The following is a 23,391-nucleotide window of genomic DNA, read 5'->3' as shown; positions in this document are numbered from 1 at the left end:
GTATGAGGTTGTACACAAGAAGCCTGAGCAGCTAAACCTCAGTGTTTTGAGATCTCTTGTTGTTTACACCAGTTGTGTCAGCTCATCACCGATTGTGCTTCCACTAAAACAGTCACAGAATAACCAGAAAACTAATGAACGAATTCGACAGCCGAAATAGTAATAGCATTGGAATAATGAAAGCAGCTAGAAAGTTTCTGCATGCTCCTCAAGAACAAATGATGCCCAAGGTTGAACAAGGAAGGATGAACAAGTAAAGATAAGTAAATAAAGGGCGAGCATGAACTGTCGCATTTGTTACTTCTACAAGCCCCTAGCATGTCTCTTCTAGTTAGCCATCGACATATTTCTCCAACGGGGCCGTGGCAGCTGAGTGAGCTTTGTGTTGTCGACAGCTTGATTACAGATTTTGCGATGAGACACAAAGCGTGCGAAGCACCCCTCAAGGGATGAACTTGCGAGCATGGCCGACCATGCTTAGTATGTCGAAGTCGGTGGCACAGATTCGAACCTAGGTGAGAGACTTGGAAGCATAAGAAAGGGCGCGAAAAAAAAAACTGGCTTAGGCACGTGATTTATAAAGGTATTTGTTTGGGCGAGTTGGAAGCTATTTGTTGTTACGTTCTTGCACAGTGCTTAACAGATGCACACTTTAGATAAGGGACGTGACATACACAAGGGAGACTTTCAACGGAGTTTCGACTGAGTAAAACCACAGCGTCCATTGTCTATAGGTGCCGACTCTTGTCCCTGAAATAAAACTTCATTTCGACTGTGTTCGGTGGGGACGCTTTCCTTAGGCTGCCTTTTGTGAGAGCTACAAGACTTTTTAGGAACACCGCATAAAATAAGCAGTTAGTTTGTGGGCGAGAACAATCTAGTAACGGGGTTGAATTTGTTCCTGTCTCCAGAAAGCACCCCTCTGCTCCACTTGGCAGGCCACTTTGAGTTCCTCAAAAAATGGGTGAAGCACTTGTTCCGCATTTGACGGTAAGCCTTTAGAGATCTGTTTCCTTCAACGCTCATGCTTACAGTAGAAAAATTTTGTCGGAGCATTTTCAACACACAAAGAGGCATCTACTTAAGGCGAAAAATATATATTTGCAGAACGTATTTTGGCCCTTTTTTCTAACTGCAGCATTCAAAGATGCAGTTTCAAGTCGAAATAATGATGGTAAACTATATTGTGGCCTGTTTTATAGGCTAGGCTAACTAAGTTGTTTCACAAACATGCAGATGTAGATAAGCTTTCCATTTTTCTCACCCGAATAGCCCACTTGTCCACAAACGTTTCCGATCTCAGTACCCTATTATCTAGGGTAATATAAGAACAGAACATATATATACTTTTTTGTTGTATGGAAACTATAGACTTAACAAATTAGAAATGTTTTGGGGTACTAATATTTTTTTACCGTACCCGGTGTATTCCAAGTAACTGAAAAGTATTTGGTTACGAATAGAACGAAATATGCCGGTCTAGGTAACAAAGTTCTGCCTCATTCTTTTGTACCATCTCTGTTACCCTTTATTCATTGTTAAAGTGCTTTAAGGAAAATAATTCACGGAATTGAGTAATATGAGCCCAAACTCAAGAATATGCGCACTTCTATCTGCCAAATTCGCGCATACGTGCATGCACTGCAGGTACAACAATGACGTAGACAATACAGATTAGCACGTAAGCCTTCAAAATCAACTCTGCTTGCATATAACACTGTAAAGTGAGAACATTGTTGTTTGATGTAGTGTATTGTTGAGTGTATTCTCAAATTGCTAATAATAGCAAAGCTAAACACTGGTTTCCAGGGGTATGAGGCAAGGGTTGGTATTCAACCAGACTTGAGGTATGTTCCTGATTCAAGTTCCAAGTTGCTGCACTAATTATTCGAAGTTTTCTGGACAAAATCTTAACATCACTCGTTTTAGCTCCCTCGGTTTAGCGCTGTGTTAGGAAACGTGCTACATATCATTCAATGTAGATCGGCTATTTCGAGCAGCTGCGTAGTTAGACAATACGTTGTGCGTGTATTCTTGGTAGACGTGTCTCGTAGGAATGGGAAGTGCAAGAATAGCTAAACTGATTGCTTCCTGATGATCTACATTCGTGGCAGCTGTGTCTCGTACTGTGCGCAATTGAGACAAATCTAATGGGTTCCTGTGGCGAAAAAACCCGGCATTGGCAAAGTGATCCCCTGGCCACATTCGAACGCCGTGATCTAAACACTCAGCCCTGCACTAGAACTGAACTGCTGAATCATTTTTGTTTACAGGAAGCACCACAACTGCTCACGTGATCCCATAGGCTTTTCAACATGTGCCTCGCGTCATTGCTCAAACACCGCCAATCTGCTATATTACTATTTCAAAAAAGCCAGCTATAGTACACTTAGCTATATTGTTCACTACCTGCAACTATCGGCTACTACCCTGGTAAGTTCAGGCACCTCTGAAAGACCCGTACTTTGCCCATTTATGTTTGTCACTTGCATTGATGACCTAACAATATATGTCTTCTCTAAGATCTCCATGTTTGAAAATGATTGCAAATTTTTTGTCAACTCTTTTTCTAGAAATTCTAAAGCGTTGAATTTACAAAAGGTAACACCAAGAATGATGCAACATTTGACGAACGTAACTGACCTCTAATGACTGTATCACTCGGCTTTCAGTGCCGTGAAAAAGTGCATTTTTCGTTATACAAAATTTTCGCCGTGGAAGTTTAACTTGTACCTTCTTCCACATATGTCACCCTTTGAAGTGATTTAACCTCGGCAGCGCACATCACTAGCTTGATTTCACTCTCCTCGCTAACAACACGGTTTTGTCATTATGACGTAATTTGTACTATGTCCCCCAAAACGCAAAACTATTGCTTGTCAATTTTTTCATCAGGACGAAATTGAAAATTCGAATCCGCCAATTTTGACCCGCATCAAATATATTCCATGAACTAACTTTACACATGAATCACTTGAAAATCGAGCTGAAAGATTTACTCATATGAAGTAGTTATACAGCATCAGTAGATTGGCATGGAATACGAAATTTTGAAGGTGAATACTAGCATGAACCTGCCATACTGCAATTGTGAGTCTTTTTCACAAGGCTGTTTCAAAGCGCCCTCGAAAAGCCATCATACACCAACTCCCTCCACGTTTTGTCTTCGTCCTTTTTGTCCTGCAGCAAGAAACTGAAATGGTATTTCAAAAGATGCCACAGCCATAGCCTGTTTCTTAAAATTTATCATCACTTATTTGCGCTTAAAGAAATAAGACGTGACTTCAGGTTTTTTTGAATGTGCACTCACCTATTTATTGTCTCTTGAAAATAATCTTTACAAAGTAAGAATGAAATTATGTAACATTGAATCTGGCTCCTAAAACCGTGAGATAAGGCACACAGCTCCACCATCAACGAACAGCATTCCGTTCCCTGTGCGGGACCTTAAAGAGTCATCGCCTATCTGGTCACACGTTCGCTGAAATTTCGGCGCTCATTGCGTTCGTATCGTCAAGACGCTGTCTGTCGCCGCAGCATCCCGCGTTCGCTGGCTCAACTCGAGTCGTGTTTGGATGCCCCTATACTGAAGAATAAAAAGCAGCAACTGATCAAGGTGTGGTAGTTTTCATTGGCTGTTGACGCCACTAATAAGGTAACCATTGGCACAGTATTTCGTGGTGCTGTCAAGACTACCAAGAGATAATTGACTGGAAAAGCAGGGTTTAAAAACAGAACTAAAGTTCTATAAAATATTTTATGATGTCAACAGCTGATACCTATATTTTTCTTTCAATGCATACCGGGAGGTCACTAACTGACATTTGTCGTCAAACCCACACATCGTACGACGTGTCTGTGTTACTCCTGTAATTTCTCATTCCGCTCATCACTGTGTTACTCGTTAATTATGCAAGAGTTTTTCACGTTATTGTTTGTGTCTTTACCCATTTATTATTATGGACAAAGTGCGACGCTTGTACAATATTTCCTTTAGCCACAGCGCTGTGTCGAGGGGAGCACCACTCTTTCATTAGAGGCATTCAACCAATCACTCTGTGATGGAGCGCATGGGTTTATCAACCAATTTGCGTGGTCAAATCGTTTTTTGTTGGTGTGGTGTCACGTGAAAGGCGAAGATTTTGTGGCCGCCACAGCCTCTAATCAACGACGTGCATTGCGGGTCAGCAGTTGAAAGTCTTGACTACTAGACCACTGAGGCGTGCACGTGACCATACTGAGTGAACGAGGACCAGGTTGAATCTTTTACTTTATTACATGTCAAGATAGCCGAATGAAAGTATTATATACGGAAAGAGTTTCGGCTGCTGCTGTGATGCCCTTCACGTTGCCCCCTCTCGCATTAAAATATTTTCGGCTATGGCACTGGTCGGCACCAAAATCTAGTGACCCTCCTTGTCAGTCGAAATCTGCTAATCGGAGGCAGTGCTACTACGGTGATACATTTCTCAACCATCTGTGGAAAGAAGAAAAAAATCAGAGAGCGGTCAAAGCGATTGCGAAACTTCCATCGGTAAGCACAAAAAACAAGGGACAGAGAGTACTGGTGAACTTTTTTGTGCTATAAAACATCAAAAAGGGAAACACCCTGCGCATGCGGCCCAACTAGTCTCTATATAGAATGTTCAAATGCGAGGATAAATATAAACCTCGTAAGGTTTTATGCACTGAAACACGATGGCCCGATAAAATGAACTAGGAGCGCGTCGTAGAGTTCCCGGGCTGGGCAATGAGAGTATCTGCGCAAAATACGTGCCTGCTCAGAATAAGTGTCAGTCATGTTCGTCAAAATAAATTAACAGTTTACTTCCAGTTTTAGACATCTGCTTAATGTTCTGCTCCTTCAGATGTCGTTGCTGCTTCGATAGGAGCGCACTGATTGTGGCATCAATCGTATTTCTAAGAGGCACGCATACTCCACAGACATCGTCATGGGCGTGGCCATAAAACCTATGAAGATTTCAGCATTCATTTTAGTAGGCCATCATGGTGAGTTTACCGTGTAACGTGCTAACCGATAAGGGTAAGGATTTTCGGAATAGTCACGTCGCAATCATTTGGCTTCACTTTTTCTACCTTTTTGTGATTTGCAATTTTAATGATGCATATACATTAGCACGTATCAAAAAACCTCTCAAAATTCAGTAAGCTCCCAGTCTTCCCAGTCGTCCCTCCCTGCCAACAATTACTGTATGGAGCTGACTTTGCATCCCCCTCTTAAGTGGAAGAAAGAAGCGGCTCCGCCCCTTCCTCTTGCCCACCCACACTCTTGAGCGTCGACCTATGCAAGTGCACCAGATGAAACAGATAAGATGAGGCCACCGTTTGAGCTCAACGGTAAAGCAGCAGAAACGCTATGAAAAGGTTTGGTCTCCTTGAAAGGGCAGTTATTTCTTCGCCCATAGAATTTTTTTTTATCTGACACATATAATATTTACTATAAAATATCATTCCATGTACTTTGTGTGTTTCATCGTCTATTGCGTCTGATTGACGTTAGTGTCCTAAAAGTATTATTGAGCAATTACACGTTGTTGGGCTGGTCGGTTCGTGTTCATTTAGAAGCGGCAGATGCGGCTATTTGGCGCAAATAAACAAACATTTGCGCTCCCCTTTAACACTTTCCTCGTTATTTCTTTGCAAAAATATCTGCACCTGCGTCTTTTAATTAAACAATAAAAAACCATTTGAAGTCACCCATTTCCATCAGTCATAAAGTTATTTACTTTAAAACCAGGGCAACATTAGGTCACAGTTATTAGGTGCACGCATTGATGCCTAATGAATGGTCAGCAAAACGTAAAACAAAACATTTGTCAACGCACGACGAACAACAGCAGGTAGCCAATTCTTTTTGGCCTACACTTTGGCCTCACTCATAGTAAGCCCATATGGTGGTTTTGTGACGTAAACCCTACATGTTATATTAAAATTGACAGAACGTAACCCTTGCACAAGTTCCGAAAAAGTGCCAAAGGAAATACCTTAATTCGGGTGTAAATAGTTTTTTATACCAGAGGAAGGCCGAGAAAATGTTTTTTATTGTAGATTTCATGTTAAACAATGACAATCAAAATATTTAGGAATCTGAACATGACTACGTTTATTTAGTGTCGTCTTTGCTTCGGAAAAAGGGGATGTCTGAAATCAATCAACCAGTCTCACTTTTATTAACATAAGTAATTATTACAAATTTGCTAGACCATTAGCCTATATTGGTTGTTCGTCGGTTCCTATGAGAGTACAAAGCAGAATAACAGAACATATATATTTATACGCACGCATATACATATATATATATATATATATATATATATATATATATATTGAACGCGTTATTCGAAGGTCGTAGGTTCGTTTCCTGCTAACAGCTGGTAATTTTTTCATCCACTTTTCTTTCTTCTTTCTTATTATTTACATTCCATTGGTTCTAATAACTTCCCCTGTACATTCCTTGGCATTACTGTCTGTTATATCTCATTAATATTGTGTTAAAACACGGAAATACGAGCCCTTAGGTATACACTTCTCTCCCTTATATATATATATATATATATATATATATATATATATATATATATATATATATATATATATATATATATATATATATATATATATATGAAAGTAGATGCGCTTTCACATAACAACTGTTTATTGTGCCGACGTGAAGTTTCGACAGGAACCCCGTCTTCTTCAAGGCATAATATTATGCCTTGAAAAAGACGGGGTTCCTGTCGAAACGTCGGCACAAAAAACAGTTGTTATGTGAAAGCGCATCTACTTTCATATTTATAACCTTGCGGCAACCGAAGTTATTCTTCTGCATATATATATATATATATATATATATATATATATATATATATATATATATATATATATATACATACATGCATAATCACATGCCTATAGAAACACACTAACAACACAAAGTAATAAGTAATACACATATTTACACAACTAAAAAGAGAAAGCAAATGTAATAATTAATAACACCACATTGTAAACTCGGACAAGTGAAAAAATGCACATTTCTTATGTCAAATAGGAACATACCGTATTTTGGAAGAAAACAATGAATGCGATGTTATACATTGTTTCCCGCTGAACCTAGAGTGACAGAAAGTCATTAAATTAAGCACTGAAGTATGTCTATCAAAGCACTTGGTTCTGGAAATATAAATAGGCTGATGCGGATACCCTTCTACCTATTATAACCATTATCATGACAAATAACACTGGTGTAAATACGCTCATATGTTTATATGTGTAGATCTAAATCCTGCTATCCCAAGTGACCCTCTCCATATGATGACCTGTCACATACCTTTTTCTACTGCCCAACTGCTAACCGATCCAGCCCTTCTCTTTAATCACCACTTGGTTAGAGTGGATCGGCGCCGAAGGGGAAGACTAATGTCGCCTGGTTGCGCAAGTGGTCAAAATACTCAGCTTTTAATATGGGGTTGATATAAAAGTCTATTACTACTACGGCCATATGTAGAGTGGGCACGAGAGCAGTGGTCTCTGCACAGCTCTAAGCCGCTATTTCTTCACCATGCAGGCCTTCTTTGCGAACATCCTGCCGTGGTTATCAATTTGCTCTGCTGGCTTGGCGCATGTAGGTGCGCCGCTACCGACAACGAACCTCGTCAGCGTAGCCGATCAACACATGCCGAGCTCTGACGCCCCTTGGGTGCTCTTTGAGTATCCACCAGCCCCATCGACGACAGCAGCAATCGCCACCGACAGTTTTAAGAAGCAACACCTGGACACCGCCTTCAGTGGGCACGAGAGCAGTGGTCTCTGCACAGCTCTAAGCCGCTATTTCTTCACCATGCAGGCCTTCTTTGCGAACATCCTGCCGTGGTTATCAATTTGCTCTGCTGGCTTGGCGCATGTAGGTGCGCCGCTACCGACAACGAACCTCGTCAGCGTAGCCGATCAACACATGCCGAGCTCTGACGCCCCTTGGGTGCTCTTTGAGTATCCACCAGCCCCATCGACGACAGCAGCAATCGCCACCGACAGTTTTAAGAAGCAACACCTGGACACCGCCTTCAGTGGGCACGAGAGCAGTGGTCTCTGCACAGCTCTAAGCCGCTATTTCTTCACCATGCAGGTGTGTACTCCTTTACTACACGCTAAAAAATCTGACAACCGCTGTCTACTGCTGTTCCCGTGCCCACGGGTGTTGTGCGAGACTCTGTGTGAATGTTTTTCAATGGCTCACACCTTGCTTTGTTCCGGCGACATTGAGACTAACCCTGGACCCAATACCCGTGCCACAACACAACAAGAATTTCATGAGTTACCCGAAAACCCTGCCGAACAAATGAATGTCTTATTCCATATGTTGAAAGACGTGCACTCGCGTTCGTTACAGAGCTCACAGTGTCAGTCTGAGCTTGCTATTGATGTAAAAGCAATTAAAGCCGGACAAAAAAACATTCACGTTGAAATTACTGGTATCCGGAAGCGGCTTGACGAATTGGAAGAAAAATCGATCAAACTGGATACTATGACTGAAGAATTAGCAAGTGTGCAAAAAGCCGTAGAAGAACTAACCGACGAGAATAACCACGTACAATCTAGACTAACCGAGCTAGAGGACAGGTCCAGAAGGGACAATTTAATCTTTCATGGTGTTCCAGACTCTAGAGAAACGTGGCAAGAAACCGAGGCGAAATTGACGAATTCTATTTCTGCTATTCTTGACAGTTTTTCCAGCGAGTCATTTCAAAGGGTGCACCGTTTGGGTAACCCTTCACCCACTAAGTGCCGCCCCATCGTCGCCAAGTTCACTGACTTCAAAACGAAAGAGAAAGTGCTGTCACTGCGCAATCAACTAAAAGATAAGAATATTTCAGTAAGCGAAGATTTCTCTGTGGCAACGAGGCAGGCACGTAAAAAACTTATTGACTTTGGGAAAGCTCAGGCCGGTTCTTCACCACTTAAGCTGCGTTACAACAAGTTACTACTAAATAACAAATGTTACATGTATTTTCCCGAGTGCGACAAAGTTCTAGAGGTGAAAAAACGTACCAATTATGTCAATAATGCGAGAGCTTCTTCTTCTGTGAACACGACTACATAGGGTTGCGCGAGGGGAGGTGACCACAAATCAAATCTTCAGGTATCTGTCATTTTTTCTAACGTTAGAAGTGTACTAAATAAATATAATTCTTTATCATCAGCTATTGATACATGTAGCGCAAAAATAGTTGCATTGACTGAAACTTGGCTCCATGCGCATGTCCGCGATCAAGAAATCTTTGATGACGCAACCAATTTTCACATGTACCGTTGTGATCGGACAGTGCGCAGGGGAGGCGGCGTTCTTCTGGCAGTCTCAAAAGACACTCCTTCTTCCTGTATTCATATTAACACTGAACTAGAGCTAGTCTGGGCTATAGTAACCATTGGACACCATAAGATAATATTAGGTGTATGCTATCGTTCTCCCTCTTCACCTTCAACATTTGTCGATGAACTTCACGACGCAATTAATATAGTTTGCACACGATTTCCATCACATCCCCTGTTTCTCCTCGGAGATTTTAACTTTCCTAGTATAATGTGGAACGCATACGCACCCTACTCTTTACCGTCTTCGCCGCAACCAAATGAATTCATTAACCTATGTTCAACGTTTTCCCTGACGCAAGTAGTGGCCTTACCGACTAGGGCAACTACTAACAGTGCTAGCATTCTTGATCTGATACTAACAAACCGACCAGACTTTGTTACCGCTATAACCTACGCACCAGGTATCAGTGACCATTCTTTACTTTCATTTTCATTTAATGCACCCTGTCCTAATAGAGATAAAAAAAAGAAAAAGATACGGGACTATAAAAAAGCCAACTTTGACAAGATAAACAGTGAACTAGCAACTTTTCTAGACATATTTCTAAGCAGTTTTGATACCCGTTCAGTGCAGTGTAACTGGGATATGTTTGCAGATGAAGTTGAACAACTAACCAATAAGTATATCCCTTGCCGTACTATCACAACTAACGCACGTGCGCCATGGTACAACGCGTACATCAAACGCTTATCTAACCGAAAGAAACGTTTTTATCGTGCAGCAAGATGTTTACCCACTAACCACCCACGCTGGGCTGCCTACAAATCTGCATCATCCATCTACATATCTGCACTAAAATCCGCTAAAGACAACTTCCTCACTCAAGTCCTGCCGTCTATGTTACAAACAAATGCAAAAAAATTCTGGCGAGTTATTAACCCCCTATCTGACAATCATATTTCCTTGATCGATTCATCCGGTAACGAAATTAGTGAAGCCCTTTGCGCTTCTGTTCTCAACGATTCTTTTATCCAAAACTTCTCCGTAGATAGCCATAATGATTTACCTAGCGCAACCTTGCACAATTATTCACCCATGTCATCCGTGATTATCGAAACTCTTGGAGTTGTACGTCTCATTGAATCACTTAAGAACGATTCATCTCCTGGTTATGATGGTATTAACACAAAATTTTTAAAAAATACTAGCGCTTATAGTTCCATTATAGTTACTAAAATTTTTCAACAGTCACTAGATACTTCTACTATTCCTAGTCAATGGAAAATCGGAAAAGTCGTTCCACTCCATAAATCTGGTAATAAACACTCTTCGAATAATTATCGTCCCATTTCTTTAACCAGTATTTGTTGTAAAATGCTCGAGCATATAATATTTACAAACATAGTCAATTTTTTAGAATCAAATTCATTTTTCACGTCAGCACAACATGGCTTCCGTAAAACATATTCATGTGAAACACAGCTAATATCATTCACTCATCACTTACATCAGATCCTTGATAAATCATCCCATGCTGACTGTATTTTTTTAGATTTTTCAAAAGCTTTTGACAAGGTTTGCCATAGACTTCTACTTTACAAACTACACCAACTAAACCTTGACGGTAACCTACTAATGTGGATTGAATGCTTTCTCACTAACAGATCACAATTCGTTACTGCCAACTGTCATAATTCTCCATTTCGCGAAGTTCATTCTGGCGTTCCGCAAGGGTCCGTCTTAGGTCCCTTGTTGTTTCTCATTTATATTAATGACCTGTCATCAGTTGTATCATCAAAAATTCATCTATTTGCTGACGACTGTGTTATTTTTCGAGAAATTACTACCGATAATGACATTAATATATTGCAGTCTGACCTTAACGCTATATCTAACTGGTGTGATAAATGGCTAATGGACCTAAACATTAAAAAGTGTAAAATCATGCGTGTATCAAGAAGTTGCACTACTTCACCTATTTACTATCTTAATAACATTCCTTTGGATTCTGTTAACTCTTATAAGTATCTTGGAGTTCACATAACAACTAACCTCAACTGGACAACTCATATTGAATACATCATTATCAATGCTAACCGCATGCTTGGCTATTTACGACGTAACTTTTTTAACGCTCCACATGGTTTAAAACTGCTACTTTATAAAACACTAATACGCTCTAAACTAGAATATGCTACAACCGTGTGGGACCCTACCTATAATAACCTGGTAACTTCCCTTGAACTTGTTCAGAATAACTCCGTTCGTTTTATATTGTCCAATTATAACAGAACCGCTAGCATTTCAACCATGAAAACTTCACTTGCACTTCCTTCCTTAGCATCTCGCAGAAAAGTCTCCCGTCTAACTCTATTTCACAAGATCTACCATCATCCCATCTTGCATGCCCAACTACTACTTCGCCCACAGCACATTTCCCACCGCATTGACCACCATCACAAAGTAGGCATCCCTTCATGCAACACAAAAACTTTTTTCAATTCTTTTTTGCCTCGCACATCAAAGGAGTGGAACAGACTTCCCGGTGACATTGTTGCTATTACTGATAACAATTTGTTCCGTGATGCTTTAGCTAACATTGTGTAATAAGTTCTTTTTTTTGTGTTTTGTTGCAACAGCTAACATTGTATATTTAGGCTTGTTGTTGTATTACCTAACATGTATTATTATACAGCATATTAACAAACATTGTGCTCTTCCAAATTTATTTGTACGATTTAACCGTATTCACTGCTTTTTTTGTTAAATTCAATATTTTATTGTAAATAACCCACCCCCCTCTGTAATGCCATTTGGCCCTGAGGGTAAAATAAATAAATAAATAAATAAATAAATATGTGATATGGCAAGTATTCCTTATTCAAAAAACAATCTGTGGCTTCTTTGCCTTTGTAAGGTTATATACTACTTGTAATTGAATAATGTGTGGAACATACTGAACAGTGTAGTTAAAAGGGTAAATCCTGCGTTTAAATTTGTAAAAAAATCACTCCAAATTATTGCTTCAAATAAAGCACATATTATCTTTCCCTTGGATCATGAAATTGTCATTTTTGAAAATTTGCCCAAGGGTGAGCATGTTGATACCTAGAACTCACCAGCATGGTGGATTATTATACTGGATGGACTGATGGTGGGCATATGTTGGATGGATAGTCACGGACAGATTGTAGGTGGATAGTATAAATGATGGACAGACCATGGGTCGATGGTGGGCGATGAGAGTGGTGGGCAGGTCATGGTTGGATGGTGGACATTTGATGGGTGGATAATGGACAGACGAAGGGTGGATATGCTAGTTGTTTGCTGGGGGACAGCTGGTAGGTATTGATAAGCTTTGGCTGACTGACCCATGAATTATTTAAAAGAACAGACAGTGAACACCACAGCTTTGCTACAGACTACTTTGTACCACTGATTTTAACATGCTTACTTAGATGTCTGTATACACATGGCCAAGCATGCAGCCACATGATACTGCAGCATGAAACTAATGAATGTCTCTTGCATGAAATATGTGTTCACTTGTTCTCCTTGCATTGATGCTCAACATGTACGCCTTGCTGGCCTTCTTCGTAAAGTTCTTAGGAGCTTGAAGATGGGGCGCTAAGCCTCATAAAATACAACGCTCGATATGACTTGAATCAGACAGTATGTATGTCAACCTCATCACATTTGTCAGCTCAGTGATCGACATTTACCACCAAATCCCTTTTTGTTTTCTTTTTCAGGTCTTTTCTTCCAGTTCAACCTAAAAAATATTTGCGTTAAAAAGCCACCAATATCACACCCCTTGCCTTTTGCATACGAAAAATTGGGCATAATGCGCGTACCTTGGGATAAGATGTCATGCGAAACATGCGAATTAAAGGTGACATTGGTGTATTTTTTTAGTGAGACTTTACGTACTAATGCTAGCGATATGTACAAACGTTGTACGCATGAACAACAGTTGAACAGGTGGATGTTTTATATAACTGTATTGTTTACTGATGTTCAATGATGACAAAAAACATCGGTGTTAGCTTTACAGAAAGACTGAGGCGCAAATGTAGCAACACAAGAAGAGATATGAACAAGCGCCAACAGCTAATTTTTATTCGAAGGAAGTGGGAATACTCTCACGATTGGAGAGCGTTACTTGCATGATGTTTAAACAGAATAAAACTTGCATGTGATGACGTATATTTAAAAAATATAACGTAGTCATTCGCACGTGGTGCGAGGCCAAAGTAACATGAACATGATACCGGGATATTGAAATAATCAAACTTGCCGTGGGCAGGAACCGATCGGTTCATGCTTATGGAAAGTTATCTTTTCACCCACTTTTCTTTCTTGACATTTACCTTACAATTGGGTCTAATAACTTTCCCTATACTTTCCTTGTCATGGTTTTCTTATTGTCTGTTCTATCTCATCATATATATATATATATATATATATATATATATATATATAGAGAGAGAGAGAGAGAGAGGAGATAGAGAAAGAGAGAGAGAGAGCGAAACAAAACTTAGCGGTTGTCTCGAATTTGTTTCCAACGGTTTCGACAGGTTGCTTGGTCTACATTAGGGCACTTGTTCACACACCCTCACGAAAACCAGTCTACCGCTCGAAACCATTGCAACTAAAATTAATACAACGCTAAGTACTGCTTCATCTGTTCTCAAGTATGTTTGGCCCATTATCGAAATTTCAGTATTGAATGCACAAAACATCCTTTTGAACATACTTTCCATCTGGCTTGCGTTACAAGAAAAGTAACGTCTTCAGCAGGCAGATCCCTTCTGGCCATGTAGGCGTATTCCGCTAGAGCGCGGTGCTCATGTGTGTTTGCTGGAATGACTTCAGTCCATCCGCCAGCTTCAATGCTTTCTGTACAAAAGCTCACCAGTAGTGCAATGAACAGCAATGAAGCATCAACTGCAGCCATATCCAGATTTGCTCAACCTGCAGTTGCCAGAAAGATAAATATTAGATTGAGTGGTCTTCAATAACATAACAATTTACAAGGGTGACATTCGCAATACATTGTCCGATTCACATAGTTCAAGAAATTAGTTCTTTTTTACAATTGCAAGGATCATTTTTGGTTATTTGATTTTACTAATGTATTGTATAGAACTGTAATGAAGCCGTGAAAATCAGTAATATTTAAAGTGCCAGTGCTCTGTTTATTCGCAACATATACAACTTTCTTTTTATGTCCGGATGACTAATAGCCACAATTTCGCAATATTTTCTTTTGCGGGCCTTCCAAAATGAGGTGCTTTGAGAACATGCAAAGCACCTTATAAGTAACACATCCGGTTTCCATGACGAACCCCGACAGCATATCTAAAGAAACTGAAGTCCCAGACAAAAACAGGGTTATGTTTATATTTGCTAATCGATAGGAGAGAAAAAACGGCCTCTGCTGAGTCATCACAAGATCACCTAGAGATCTTCAATGCGTAGGTTTTCTCTCTCACAACTCACATGGGCACACATCAGCCTGTAAAGCGTGTAGCAATGCAACGTATTAGTTTTCGTAAAACATCAATAACTGAACTAAAGGATAAAAAAAGGTGAACTGCTTGCGTGCTGGCAAGCAGAGAAAGAGCAGTTTCAGCTGCAGTTTTTCGAGGATCTTGCCTAAGACCTCACTGATGCATTACATGTTCTAGGAAGGTGAGCTTTTTGTGCACTAAGTTTCACAACACTAGCCCGACGGTTAGTCCATATTCCTTGATACCCCGTACGACTGTCTGAAGCCGGCTATGACCATTGCATTTCGCCATAACAAAATTTACATTTTGATTTCTCTCGGCGAAGTCAACTTGCGAGCAGCTTACTTCAAATTGATTGACTGGACTAGAAACACCTCCCGTTCAACAGCTGGTACATGGAGTCACCTATCCGTTGAGCGCGGTACATAGCCTACTCTATCATTTTGTTCACACGGGTGTGACCAACTTATAGTCACAAGTAATCATTCGTATTACATGTGGTGCATTTTAGGGACCCGGATGACCCCCGTCGTATACTGTCACGATCGCATTGTGTAACGTAGGCGAAACCCCGCATAGCATAGCCATCTGTAACATACTTTCCGTGCTCTCGGGCCAGAGAAAAGTCCTGTTTTGACGGGCGATGCTCGCCTTAGCCTAAACTTGTCACGCGTAACTGGTCAGACGTACAAACAGACAGACAGACGGACGGACAGATGGACGGACGGTTGGACGGACAGACATAAAGAACGTGAGAGAGGCAGAAAAAAAGAGAAGTTTTGATTGTGTTAGTTTAACGCCTCTTCCACCATATGACAGGAAACATACTTTATTAAACTCTTTGTGGCACTTCACCTCCTATGTTGCTGTCGACGATCAGTATGCACATTTCAGAAGCCGAAGTGTACCATACAGTCTTTCTATAATGTGAGGAGTTGGCGCTTGTCGGGAACTCCAGTGCTTCTTATGTAAATGTGCTTCATCGCGGCCACATGTAAGATCACAAATGGTGCCTACTTACCGAGGGGGTGACTGCACACGCTGTTATTCTTGGAAACCTGATGTCTTCTCAACAACTAGTGCTTGTGTCCGTCCATCATGATTATCGGTCACCGTTACTCACAAAGTTGAGTTGGTCCCCGGGCCTCTTGGTTACTGTGTGCCTAAAGTCTTACGCTCCTTTCAATTCAAATACGTGGCGACGGGGGAACATAGAAAGGGGGGAGACTACAGAAGAATATTAGCTGTTGGTTCTCCGAAATAAGACTCTCTGTTATCATTCTGTCAGCCTCGTCTGACATTTATTGAGGGTATACTTTTCTTGGTATTAGCCCAAAGATAGGCACCAATCGCGTTTGATGAATGCTGCCTCCATAAAACTATGCATTAAAATTTTGTAGACTGCTTCTTGCAATTACAGCGATGTATATTTTCACGCTCTGACCTCACAGACAAAAGCCAAGTGTATGCGATGAATGCTAGCTGAACCGAAGTGATATATTGGTAATTGTGCATATTGAGCTATGTACGAGTAGACTTTCTCTTGGGCATTTCAGGAATTTTTAATAACACTTGTGTGCATAGTTTCCTGTTGACGCATGAAAAGGCAATAATTACGTGAAGGTAAATAAATACACACAGCATCCTAGGCATGCGCTAGTGTTTCTGCAAAAGAACGCAAAACTCCCAGCACATCCATTGCTTGGAAGCTTTTCTTACTCGTACCGCCTACGCGCAAATTGTTTATGTCAACTGGCAAAGATTGAGTGATTTCCTGATACTGACACATTTGACGTTTCAAGCAGCGTGCATAGGTCGATAATTTCTTATCTTCTGCACATAGCAGTTAATCTCGAACGCTGAGACTGGATGAGTGAATAAGGACTCAGAGCCGATGATTGTTGTTTGGGGCGAGTATACTCAGAGGTTGAGCAGGTTATGTATCACAATGTATTAAAATTTATTGAGGGGTAAACACGGCCACCTAACTGTCTTGGTTTCTTATATTTCGCACATCATCCAAATATATTTCTACGGGGTCAGTGACTTCCGTGTAAACGCAATCACAGAGAAACGACCTCAGGCGAGAATCACAATGGCTGATTGTCAGACTCGCACGCTTATCAGCTGACTCTGTCCTTCATCTTCCTTTACTTCATACAATATATTTAGGTTGAAGACAAAGACACAGCAGAACGAACATATAAATATCTTGGATCTTACACATCAATGATATTTGATTTCTTTCAGTATGGCCAGAAAGGGCAGCTCAGTCGGCCCGTTCATGGACAATTATTCCACAATTTCGCTCTCCAGAACTGACGCTGCACGGAAACTCCGCATGCTTGCTCACGAGCGCACCACGTCACAAGGGAATGAACCAAATTTCCGGCACGCACGAATGTATACCTTAGAGCCTACTCTGTCCAGGACTTCGCCAACGGGACGCTATTATGCTATGCAGGTTATGGTTGGGTGTCGCATTTACCAATGCGTTCGCGTACCGCATAGGAATGGCCTTCACTGCAGCATGTGAACATTGCCGCAGTGACGAAACAACTTGGCATATTCTGTGCGAATTCCCACAGTGCTGCTTGCAGAGACAGTCACTCAGCAATAACAAGGACAACTGGACAACCCGACTCATTCAGAAGAAAGAATTCTGCGCTAATAACGGGAATTTACGTCGCAGAAGAAGGCTGTCAAGACGATCCTGCGCTTCCTGCGTCCAACCTGTTTCTCCAAACGACTGTGATCATAACGCTCTGCATATGTGTGCATGTGTATGTTTTTCCTAATTTATTTTCTCTCCCTATCTCTAACCTCTTTGCGACTCCTATTTGCCACCCTTGTACAGGGAAGCTTACTGTGATGATAACGCCCTGCATATGTGTACATGTGAATGTTTTTCCTAATTTATATTCTCTCTCTATCTCTAGCCTCTTTGCGACTCCTATTTGCCACCCTTGTACAGGGAAGCTTACCAGTTCTTCTAGATTAACCTGCCTACTGACATGCTTTGGCCGCAAATAACACACATACAAAGAAAAGAAACACTCAACGACAAAAACAAGTGGCAATGAAGCAAGTACCAACTAAGCAAATACCAACTAGACCAACAATCAGTATTTTAAACCTGCCTGTCTCTCCTTTTTGCTTATTTCTCTCTTTACAGATGAATGCATAGTGATTGTGAGAGATTGCTTGAGCGACCGAGGAGATGGGGAAATTATGTCCATCATAATTCATTAAGGTGGGCTGGTGACATAATTTTGCAGGTATAACGTGAGAGCAGAAAACACGGGACCCTGTTGATTGGCGGAATATGGGAGAGGCTTTTTTTTAAGTGCGGGTGTAATTAGGTTGATGATAACAATGATAATGACAACGATGCTGAAGAAATGACAAGCTCAAACACGACCCCTTCGTATCACTCCCGTATTCACAGCATCAGTCATAGGAAACATAGTAGACCCTTAAAGGCGAACTCCTCCTTCAACTACTTCCTGCCTTCGTGTAGTGTCTCTTACTTGATAGATATGGCCAGTGATAGATAACCAGTGCAGAATAACGTACTGACGTTGCTATAGAAAAATTCTAAACTTGAGGTGTCACGTTTCCAGCCTAAGATCAGCAAGTCCTGCACAATTTACCCATTCTTGCTTATACTTTCCAAAAACGTCACACTGCTTGACCAGAGAAAATACTTGAAGGGGTAATACATTTCTGTCCTGTTTTAGCACTGGCTAACGGCGCCCGTAAACAGGTAATAGGCCAGGATAGGCTTTCTTGCGAGGCCGTTATTCTTTTAGTCGAGTAAGCGCTCCTGTTTTTCCGTTTAGAATTACTTAAGTCTTAGTGCTCATAAAACAGGACCGTGAATCAGAACCAAATATACCAACTTTCGGTTCCTTAAGACGAGCCCTGGCGTAGTCATGTAAAAAAAAACATTCTCAGGATGCATTCTTTTGTGATGGTGCTTTTTTTTTTGACGTAAATAGGATGAACAGTATTGCCATCTATGAGGACCACGCGAAAACGTGATCAGCTGCCATTCACACCGCGCTTTCATTTGCTGCAATTTAGGGGCGTCTGAGCACGTCACTTACCATTGGAAACTCTCCTAGATCTCTACGTTTAGTCACAGTTGCGATGTACACCATCCGCTTGTGTAATGTGCTGCGTACACCTATGCAGCTTCACAATTTGTTGATGTTGTGTCTGATACTGGTCGCGATCAAATATGTATGCAGCTTTAAACCACCTACTATTAGGCCTGCGAATCCACAGCGAACCTCCATGCCTCTGAAAAAGGCAATCTGTGTCAAGGCCAGCACGCGAGCCCGCCTGACGCGAACAACTTAACGGCGTCACCACACGACGGTGCCTTTCTGCCGCGCACGCACAGTGAGTCATCTCAGCCAGCGAGCACGTCGAAGCAATCGGCGCCTTCCTGTCTGGCGAGTCTGACGCAATGCGTGGCGACGTCACTCGTCCTTGGGTGCAGCCACGTGCAGCCCAGCTGCTCCAGACGCGGCCCAGCGGCGACCCTATTGGAGGATTCTGACCGCACGACCAGCGGCGCTTCTGGTTGGACATTTTGTTACTCAAAGAATCCACCCAGTGCATATAAAAGATGCCCTGCGGCGCGTCGCGAGTAGCAGACCTATGTGTTAGAGAGGAGAGCTCGGCTCTTTGGGTCTCTAAGCTGTCGGCCCCAGTGCCGAATTTGTAACGCCTCTGTATATACGCTGCACATAAACCTTGTTTAACTCACCGTCGTCTCGTACGCTCGTCTATCAGCTCTGCGCAGCAGTCGCAAGCTGAGAAACCTGCGCTACCAAACGGCTAGTGACCGTTTCGGCGGAGATCGGAACGGTGGCGCCTTCGGGACCGTGTTGGCGACGCCGTCTTTCGAAACAGTGGTTGCAGCGGTGAGATTGGTGGCGCCCTTCGTAACGTCGTCGGAGGCGCGCTTCGTAACACTACTCATTGTTGATTTCATTCGGTGTGCCACTTAGTCAGAATTGAAGCGTCTGCTTAGCATTATTGAATCTGTTATTTGGACCCCTTGCCAACCTTAAACTTGATAGCGTTTTGTTTTTGTTTGAAGCAACATCAAACACTTGCATAGCTCCCAAATAGGATGCAAGTGCTCTTTATGGCAAAACAGCGCAGACAATAGGACAAAGAACGTACGCCACCGAGCTATGAGCTTCATCCCATTTCTTTACTGTAAAGACAGAACAAATACAGACAGATGAACGAATAGAAAAACAAATGACCCAAGTGATACCAGCTGACCGGCGGCTGGCGTTACTATCAGTTTGGCTAAGCGTTTTACAATATACGGCAAAGGCATATATAAGGTGAATGTAAACATAAGAAAAAAATGTCCAAGAAATGATGACGTGGTGATTGTTACGAAAGTAAAAAAAACACTTACGACAATAAATAATAAATTCACAATTGCGAAGAACGAAGATCAAACAAAAAACGTTATAAGAAAAATGCAACCAAGCAGAAAACTGCAACGCCAAACAATACTACAACATGAAAAATTTTAAAAACAAAGTATGTGACAAGTTTACTTATCACAAGACAGGCTCAATGTATCTAGTCCTTTTTTCGAAGAATGTTAATAAGTGCATTCTAATACAAGCTGCTTGGCTTTTCTGAAGCTCCTCCTCTTTTTAGCTAGATATTGGCCTTTCTATTCTCTGGGCCTAAAAATATGAACAAACAGGAAGCGTGTAGGTGTATCTAAAAATGGGAGCAGCTTCTCCAATACTGTAGAGCAAGAAGAGGCACAGTTCTGAAGCTCAGACCCAGACGTACAGCTCGCGATCGTAGGTCGTGTTTGGCAGGTGTCAGTAGCTAGTGCAGTCCTGTCCTTGGGGCCCAATCAATTGAGCTCATAACCCCTTGTCCCAAGAGAGAGAGAGAGAAAGAGACATAAAGATGCAAGGAAAGGCAGGGAGGTTAACCAGACGCACATCCGGTTTGTTACCCTGCACTGGGGAAGGGATGAAAGAGAGAAAAGAGGTTTTATAGAGATAAGAATGTACACACAATCACAAGCACACTCGGGGTAGCACACACAGTCTACAGGCGGTCACTCAGGTTTGTTGACTTTAAGTAAAGTAGGAGTGCTTTAATCGCTTTTTGCGCAACTGAGGCAGATGCCCAAGGTCCTAGAACCTTCAGCGCACAAAATGGTCTGGAGTCAAGTTGATTCAATACCATCCGGAGCTGACATCACTGTGTGTCGTAGCACGCGCAGCTGCATGGGACGTCTTCAATGGTTTCTTCAGCTCTGCAGTAGTCGCATGTAGAGTGTGTATCATTAAAGTTGTTCTTCTCATTGTTGTCTTTTTCCATTTTGTGGATTTTAAAAGGCGCAACATTGACCCTTTTAATCATATACGAACCGACTACCATTTCTTCAGTCATTCGTGCCGTTTTTTGCATTATTTACGTTCTCACCACATATTGCAAAATCCTTATTGAAATAGATAGCTATGACGACTTACCAATTCTATCGATCGAGTTATCTGCATTTGTGCCTTCTCTTTGTATTTGTTGGCTGGACCCCATAATATCTGCTTTTTCAATCAAGAAATCAGTTGATAGTAACTGCTCTGTCCTGTCTGTTATTCCTCTAGACTTATGCGCTGTTTCTCCACAATGTTCACCAACCAACAGTCCCTCCTAAGAACGCTAAGGGTTTGATACTCACTCCAACCCTAATCTTCTACTTATTTCGTCTATCAGAATATGCAACGCGAATGTTTTGTTCGAAGTCAAAGCCACCCACATGGCGTATTTTTCAGTGTGGCCTTGTTTAACTTGTTTTGTCGGAACAGCAAGTGAAATTCAAATACTGTTTTATTTCCTGCTTTTCTTGTGAACCTTCTTTGCATTTCACGTCACAATAACTTTCTTTGTCGAGAAGTTGAAACGGTGATATAATGTTGCGCATTTCTGATCCGTTGGCATTTTTTATACCTTTCGTATTCCAATAATTTATTTTTCTTGGACATGACACTGTTTCTATTCATTCTGCTACATTTCATAAAATATTGAGTACTTTCATCTACATCACATTGATTTCCTGACCAGTAAGTTCTCATCATTTATGTTTCTGTACGGCGTCTGGAAGACCTCATCTGCACCAAAACTTCGACGTCGTTTCTCCTCCTGAGAGCCTACAAGGTGGAAGTATAATAGCTGAAGCGATGCATTTTTCCAGAGAAACAAGAAGAAAAAAAGGTGTAAACGTCAAAAACGAGATATTGTTATTCAGTGAGTAGAAGTAAAAAGAAACAGGATGAACAACTATTTTGAAAATTTATTATTTGCAAGCACTTGGAACTCAAGTTTTTTTGCAAATTCTCCTGCTAAGTTGGTTCAGTTCTTTATATTTTAGGGAAGGCATCTGAGCACTAAGGTTCTCTTCTAAAAGTACTAATGGCCCATAATTTCTAATAGCCCCATAATGTCTTCTGTGGCGTATACAGGACAGGGAATAATCGAGAGTAAGAGCATGTGCAGGTATTCTCGGTGGTCGAGGTTACTCGTCAGAAAAACAAAGCATTTGACTGCGCATGCGTAGTAGCATATAATCAATGTGATCTAATAATGAGGGAGTGTATCTTTACGGAGTTAATGTTTTAAATATTATCATATTCCTGTTAATTTGTATCCAATTTTTAAAGTTGAGCTGTATCATGTTCTCATGTTGTACCCCAACTTTTCTGTACGTCGACGTTGCCCTTTGATCCAGCCAGAGTTACTAATGTATGTTATTATATAAACAACACTTGCTTTCTTTACCTATATATTTATTTATTTATTTATTTATTAGAATACCCTCAGGGCCCGTAGGGCATTACAGAGGGGGTGGGTACAACATATATAACACACAAGAAAAAAAGACAAAATAAAGAAACAAGTATCAGATGCGCAAATCAGGCCGAAACGTTGAAAAATTTTAAAAATTATTCATTTTCTTGAAATGATTGCTTCTGCGACCTCAGAAATTATATTAATTCATTTATTAAAACGCTCTTCAGAACATTGGTTTTGGAGCCATTCACCTATTTTGACACACTTGGAACAAAATCCATTAGCCCCTATCACTGTCATACGAAAGTTACTGCACACCCAATAACTGACGAGCAAGTCAGTTATTAACAGCTGCATCTTGCCGGTACTTAGCTATGGAGCAGAAACCTGGAGACTTACAAAGAGAGTTCAGCTTAAATTGAGGATGACGCAGCGATCAATTGAAAGAAAAATGGTAGGTGTAACCTCAAGAGATAAGTAGAGAGCATAATGGATTAGGGAACAAACGGAGGGTTAAGGATATCAAAACTGAAATCATGAAGAGGAAATGGACATGGGCCGGCCGTGTAGCGCGTAGACAGGATAACCGCTGATCAATAAGGGTGACTAATTGCATTCCCAGAGAAGGCATGCGGGTTGGTGGAGACAGAAGGTTAGGTGGGCAGATGAGATTAAGAAGTTTGCGGGTATAAATTG

General features: G+C 41.2%; 1 protein-coding gene across 1 annotated transcript; it reads right to left on the bottom strand.

Moving 5' to 3' along the window:
• Nucleotides 1–4,252: 4,252 nt before the first annotated feature.
• LOC119165793 (uncharacterized) lies at nucleotides 4,253–16,247 on the bottom strand. Its single transcript, XM_075871640.1, has 4 exons — nucleotides 15,869–16,247; nucleotides 14,091–14,308; nucleotides 7,081–7,134; nucleotides 4,253–4,477 (listed from the first exon to the last, which is right to left on the bottom strand). The coding sequence occupies exons 2-4, from the start codon at nucleotides 14,289–14,291 to the stop codon at nucleotides 4,379–4,381; spliced, it is 354 nt and encodes a 117-aa protein (XP_075727755.1). The 5' UTR covers nucleotides 14,292–14,308; nucleotides 15,869–16,247; the 3' UTR covers nucleotides 4,253–4,378.
• Between the last annotated feature and the right edge of the window lie 7,144 nt (nucleotides 16,248–23,391).

This window comes from Rhipicephalus microplus, chromosome 8, assembly GCF_043290135.1.
Source record: "Rhipicephalus microplus isolate Deutch F79 chromosome 8, USDA_Rmic, whole genome shotgun sequence".
In the NCBI taxonomy this organism is placed as follows: Eukaryota; Metazoa; Arthropoda; class Arachnida; order Ixodida; family Ixodidae; genus Rhipicephalus; species Rhipicephalus microplus.
Note: the sequence above shows the minus strand (reverse complement) of the source record. Positions and strands in the feature narration are given on the sequence as shown.

Bases quoted from the DNA above. Each gene is read 5' to 3' on its own strand.
- LOC119165793 (XM_075871640.1), bottom strand. From the start codon at position 14,291: ATGGCTGCAGTTGATGCTTCATTGCTGTTCATTGCACTACTGGTGAGC. The intron at 7,135-14,090 runs GTATGTTCAAAA...CTGTCACTCTAG, and splicing joins TAACGCAAGCCAGATGGAAA to GTTCAGCGGGAAACAATGTA. The intron at 4,478-7,080 runs GTATGTTCCTAT...TTCTTTCCACAG, and splicing joins TTGTTTTCTTCCAAAATACG to ATGGTTGAGAAATGTATCAC.